This window comes from Corvus kubaryi, unplaced genomic scaffold (genome assembly GCF_017639235.1).
Source record: "Corvus kubaryi isolate FWS band 111438036 unplaced genomic scaffold, C.kubaryi_AGA036_p1.0 split2-37374, whole genome shotgun sequence".
Lineage (NCBI taxonomy): Eukaryota > Metazoa > Chordata > Aves > Passeriformes > Corvidae > Corvus > Corvus kubaryi.
In genome coordinates, this window is record NW_024582082.1 from 4098941 (window position 1) to 4104940 (window position 6000).

Here is a 6000-nt window from a genome sequence, read left to right on the forward strand (position 1 = left end):
GGCTGCAGTTGTGGTAATACACACCACAACACTGCCAATCCTCCTCTCACTTCACAAAGTGCATAAGTTTTGCTCCAGAAATGCTGCCAAGCAGCTGCTGTGCACGAATGGCCGGGACCTAGGGCTGCAGGGATGGGATCACCCAGCTGGACCCGCTTTTGGCCACAGCACCTGTTCCCACCCCTCTGGCTGCAGGGCTGGAGCCCCACTGCTGGCATTGGCAGACCCACTGGCAGGGGCACAAGGGGTTGAGCCCACCTAAAACGTGAAATTCCTCCCTCTGTCCAACACACAGGTAAAGTGACTCCCAAGAAGAAGGAAGCTACTGGTAAATATTGAGGAAAAAACATGGAAGCAAGAAGGACCGTGGTCCCTCAGCGCCCGCGCCTTGCACTTCCTGATCCCACTGCATCCATCCACAGGAGACCCCATCACCTCACATGGTGCGCACTCAACCCTCTGGACCCCAGGACGCTCCTTCCCCAGCGTAAGGACACCAAAGCTTCCCCTATCTCCTGTGGCCCCTGTTCCTCTGCCTGATGTGGTTGGGGGCGGCAGAGTCACGGCGGGTGCAGAAGTGCTTGGCCACCAGTGTCCGGCACTGCTCACAGCGCACCGTGCAGCACCAGTGGAACTTGCAGTTGCAGCTGGCCACCACCTCCGTCCTCCTCTCCTCCACCCGCAGGCCGCACTCGGTGCAGAGCCGCCGGCAGCTCCTCTTCTCCCACTGCGAGAGGTTCTTGCCGGTCTGCAGGCACTCGCGGCCCTCAGTGCCGTGGTGGCCCAGGCTGGCGTTCCTCGTGCAGTAGTCGGGGGAGTCCTCCAGGAAGACGAGCTCCGAGGCGTGGATGTGGTGGAAGGTCTCTGCCGTGGCCCCGCGGCTGTCGGCGCTGTTGCCGGCTCTCACCCGCCTCTTGTCCATCTCCAGCTTGTGGGCTTGGTCGTATTTTATCTTCAGGTAGTTGCCGATCTCGCGGAATTCAGCGAGCTGCAGCCAGCAGGTCTGGATGCTGCAGCTGCCCGACACCCCGTGGCACTTGCAGGCCCTCTTCATTGTGTCTTTCACTGCCTTGATGGGAGAGGTGAAGAAATTAGGAAATCTCAAAATCAGGCTCTACAGCACTTGTAATTTGGGGACAATGCATCAAAAGTGGCTTGTACTCGGTGTGATTGACACGAGCTGATGCTCTTAGTTCCTGGAAAACATCTGTCCCAGAAATAAGTGTGCACAAACTATTGTTCCCAGCCCTTCCAGGAGAATCCAGGCCAGGAAGAAGTGCCTTTGTCAGGTCATGCCCTTCTCACGCCACTCAGCAGCACCAACGTATCATCTCTTTCAGAGGTTTCATTCAAAATGTGTGAAACTGTTTTGGAATAATCATACCCAACCTCTCTGCATCTCCTCCAGGCCAAGCACTTCACAGATATTATCTGCCTATCTCCCTCTGGTATTTATAAGGTCCCAATCACTGGTATCTATGTGAGATTAAGCCTTGACACACCCTATGAGATAGGTATGTTAAGTGTTGTCATCCTTGTTTCTACGGACAAGGAGGTTTGGCAAGATGCTGAGAGCTCCCATGGCCCAGGCAGGAGCTGGGACGAGTCTGGCTGGCTTGTGAGCAGGGCCAGCTCACACCTGCCTTCCCGGCCAAAGAGCTTGGAAATGCATATTGCAAGAAAGTAAGGAAGGTGGCTCTGGCTTTGTTTTGCAGACCAGACAAGCCTAGAGGTGGCTACAAAGCCCATGCATTTCTGGATAAGTGGTGTGTGCCAGCACTTAACTGCGTTACACAGCTGCCAAAGCTGGAAGTGGGAACAACTCTTACTGGGATTCCCTGTGTTGAGGTTCAAGGCCAGATTCTGGCTGTGTTTTTTCCCCCATGCAACCACTACTGGGCCTGGATTGTCACAGGGGCCTGAAAATGGGGACCTGAACAGCCTAGATTTTGTTTTCAATATAGACATTATTATTATTATTATTATTATTATTATTATTATTACTTACAAGTCTCCCAACTTCATTGTTGTGCAGGTTAATCAGCGCGCGGGTATCGTGTCCTGTTTCCAAGGCATCCACAAAGAGCTTGGAAACCTTCTCCCCAAACTCCACGTTGTCACTGCATCCTCCCCAGACCCAGCCTCGGCCACCTGCAAGACAGACACAGGCTAAGCACAGAACTGCCTCAGATTCTGCCCTGAAGTCCGTGGGGCTGCGTGTGGGGACAGAGGGATGAGGTCAGTCTGTCCTGGGAGGGCACTCACCGACACGGCCGTTCCTGGAGTCGTCGCAGCCACAGCTCTCGAAGTCCCCCAGGCTGCAGTTCCTGGTGAGGGTGTACATGACCCCGGCCGAGCTGATGGCGTGCACAAAGGAGGTTTCCCGGGTAGCTGGGGGAGAGAGGGGAAAAATACTGTCACATGCAAATGTAGACATCAGTCCCGGATTATCAGCAATGAAATTCTTTCTCCTGCAAAGGTGCAAGGAGAAAATACCCACGCGCTCTGTTCAAAAGGTAAGGTGCTACAGAAATGAAATTAAATGCTCATGACTGGATCTTTTCAGGCTTCAGCATCACAGGGTACACCAATTTGGTGTAGTATTATACAGGTGTCAATACAAGGGATGGAACTTCTTGGCGGGGTAGGATTTTAAGACAATGCCACAGTCCTGCTCTGGCCAAGGCAAGTTATTTCTCCCTTCACCTAGTGCTTGGTTCATCTCTCTCCTTCCCTGCCTGGGGGTATGTTGTGCTTTGATCTTGCCTGCTGGAGAAAACAGTCATTGATCCTTTGAACCTGTGCTAACAGCTGTCTGCACCCACACTCCTGTGTAGTCCTTTTTGGCTTTCTGAACAGGTTCAAATAGAGATGCTGCTCTGGGGAAAAGGAGACTTTTGCCTGTTGAAATAGATGATATTGAAATATATCCACAGCTTTCTTATGAAGGCAGTTTCTTAGTACACATTTCTGGTTTCTCCCTTTGCCTCTCCTGCGCTTCTCCGCACTGGAAGCTCGGGTGTCTCTAGCACTGCACTCCCCGGGATGCTGCACGCAAAGTGGCAGGAGCAGACCCATGAGGCAGCACTGAGGGAAAGACTGAGCCCGGGATCCCTCGGAAAATGTTAGTGATATTTATGACATCAATTAATACAGATAAAGGAAAAACAGTTGTGATTTTTGGGACACGAAACCCCTCTCCGTCAGTCAGTTAAAGCAGCAGCACCAGCTGTCTCCAGAGCACATCCCAGCTGGCAGCCAGAGCATCCCGGGGCAGGGAGCGGTGCCGGCAGGTGAAGGTGCACTCACCGCTGCGGAGCCGGTTGTGGGTAGAGAGCTGCAGGGCGCTCTCGGGGCAGTTCCAGCGCTCCCACCCGAACTGGAACTTGCATTCCTCCATCCCGCTGTGCGCCCCGGCTGCCACGCTGCTGGAGAACGTCAGGTAAGCCTGGCATGGGAAACAGCGGGGTTAAAATCCACCGTGTTTTAGCATTTATCAGTGAAAACAGACATGAGCAGGTTGCGAATCTTTTCCCTCTGTACTTGGCAGGACTTGGAGCCGATATGCTCTGGGAAGTCTGGTTCCTTGGAAAGTACTATTTCCCATTTGCAAAACAAAATCACTCCATTTAAATTCCTGGCAGTCCGTATGTTAATTACCTTAGGTCCTGTCATCAGAAAGTTATTCACAGACCTGAAACAAAGAAAATAAAATGAGTCACCTTACCACAGGCTGAAGAGCATCCCTAAAAAATGCCCTTTCCACTGAGTTGTTTCCACCCTACCATGCTGCTGTGTGGAGAATGGCACTGTAGACCCCTGTGATGGAGAGGATGAGGAGGGTGCTTCTCTTCATGGCTGTCACAAGGAGTGGGGTTGGATCCCTTTGGCTGCTCCGTAGCTCTTCGCACTGCAGGTCTCCGAGCAAGCAGGGCCGCCTCCCTCCACTCCTTCCCAAGGTGAGCTATGGGGATGGAGCAAAGCTGCAGGAACCTTCAACGCTGATATTTATAAGGTGAAGTTGTGAATAGTCAAAACCCCCCATTCATTTGCTACCCAATGACTTAATGTGGTAAAAAAGCTCCTGCTCCAATGGGTGACAAGGAACCGCCTAAGGTTGCACTTCAAAAGGCGGCGTGGTGTCCCTGGGAGCGGGATGGTCTGAAGGAGAGCAAACTTCCCTAACAATGGGACACTTTTAACTCTCTTTCCCACCACCAGCCAGCCCTTTCTGCTGGCCCCAAGTCCTCTTGCCTTCTCCTTTTCATCCTCTGCTTGCCAGCAGAGGCTCCATCCCCATGTCCCTCCAAAATGACAAGCAGATGCATTTCTATAGTTCCCCTGTTATCTGCCTGCTCCCTCCTATGAGAACTCCCGAGGAGTTTTAACAACCCTTCTGTAAAGATCTATAGGGGATAGACCTCCCAGGTCTCCCTGGTTTGCAGAGATGAGTTTAAAGGCAGGTTTTTTCCTTCTTGCCTCTTTATGATGAAAGTTTCTGCATTTCCATCCTGACAACAGCTAGCATGGCTTGGGAGCGTTTGGAAATCTCTCTAATTTACGCGGCTGCAGCTTGGGAACACTGTGTGAATCATTTATGTGGTTTTCTTCATGCTCCAATGCTGTAATTAGGGGTTGGCAATTTCCTTACAGTGAAGGCTGCTGCAGAAAAGGCACGGCTGCTGCTGCTCCAGGCAGGAGCTGCCCATAGTCTGAGTGGAGTGAGGGGCCTCTGCTGCAGCTGAGCCATCATCTGTGCTTGGGAAAGGAAAATCCTTATCAGAGGAAACCCAAAAAGCCTTTTGGTAGTTACAGCCAATATCATTAAGGGTTGTGAGGAGCTGTGATGCAGGTGATGGAGGAATGGGGAGATGGTGTTCATGGTAACTTCTTGGTCTGTTTTCCTGTGGGTGAATGGTCCCACTGGGGGCCAGCTCACTCTGGGCAGGGATCCTGGCTGCTCTGTGGGGCAGTGTGGATACTTGGCCCCAAAGCAATGCCATGCTGTGCCAGCAGTGACAAACAGCCCCCTGGCTCTGCCTGTCACTGTCCCATGGCACACAGGCACAGCATCTGTCCAGCATTGACTCTGCGGCAAGCAGAGCTACTGCCTTTCTCCTCCTCCTCCTCCCTCTGTCAGCTCCCTGACTGACCCCGGGGTACACCCATCTCCCTGACTTAACCACTGCTGCTGCAAGGAGACTGATGAAAGAGCTGCAAAAGTGAGGTTCAAGGGAACGGGACTGCGCTGGACATGTCACCTGGGGAGCTGCCCCATGAGGAGAAGGGGGCACACAGGGACAAACCCCATCTTCACATGCAGGCAAGCGGCCACAGCCAGCAGCACAATGACCAGGCAGGGGGATGCACCTCAATACCTTTGAGAAGTAGTTTTCTGTCCTACCATGAAATGCTCAAGAGCATTGCAGAGCCAGCAACCTGCCCTGGGGTTTGGCACCTCACAGCTGGTATCTGAAGTGCAGGACTGTGGGCTCAGCTCCCGCTGCTGGAGACCTGTCACTCCTTTCTCTCCTGCCTGGAGCAGGCAGACCAGCTCCTCGCTGCTCCTGGCTGCAGAAAGCACAGGGATTCTCCCTGTCCTGCTGCCCATCAGCAAGTGAGGGGAGAGCCCTCTCCCTCCAGACTCTGCAGAAGGGAAACCTGGAGTCAGCTGGGCAAAGCCACAAACAACCCGTTTGTAACCAGAGGATTAAAATTGCAGATTGGTTGAAAAGCAGGGATGCAAAATACCTTCCAAGTGAGCACAAAGCTGATGCAGTCCCACCAGCATGGAAAACCCTCTGTGAGTCAGCATTTTAATCATTACCATCCCGAACAGATCCTACTTGTTAGAGCTGTCGAAGGACAATTACTGGGAATGAAGTGTTTCCCATGTATCTGGGAAGTTCATTGATTAAACCCCATGCATATGGCTTGGAAATCTGTGTGCATTTTCTACCTGCACACAGGTAATTTTGGGGGGGTTGTGTCTGGCTGCCC

General features: G+C 52.5%; 2 protein-coding genes across 2 annotated transcripts in view; one reads left to right on the forward strand and one right to left on the reverse strand.

Annotated features, from left to right (window-relative positions):
• Window positions 1-1982, forward strand: part of NME5 (NME/NM23 family member 5) — a 27862-nt gene extending 25880 nt beyond the window's left edge. The window contains exon 9 of the mRNA XM_042014488.1: window positions 296-1982. The gene's annotated coding sequence lies outside the window, so the exon portion shown is untranslated. The remainder of the gene's footprint in view (window positions 1-295) is intronic.
• WNT8A (Wnt family member 8A) lies at window positions 503-3979 on the reverse strand. The gene is made up of 6 exons (XM_042014483.1): window positions 3786-3979; window positions 3661-3694; window positions 3310-3448; window positions 2266-2391; window positions 2009-2151; window positions 503-1069 (listed from the first exon to the last, which is right to left on the reverse strand). Exons 1-6 carry the CDS (start codon window positions 3854-3856, stop codon window positions 509-511), a joined length of 1074 nt encoding a protein of 357 aa, XP_041870417.1. The 5' UTR covers window positions 3857-3979; the 3' UTR covers window positions 503-508.
• Between the last annotated feature and the right edge of the window lie 2021 nt (window positions 3980-6000).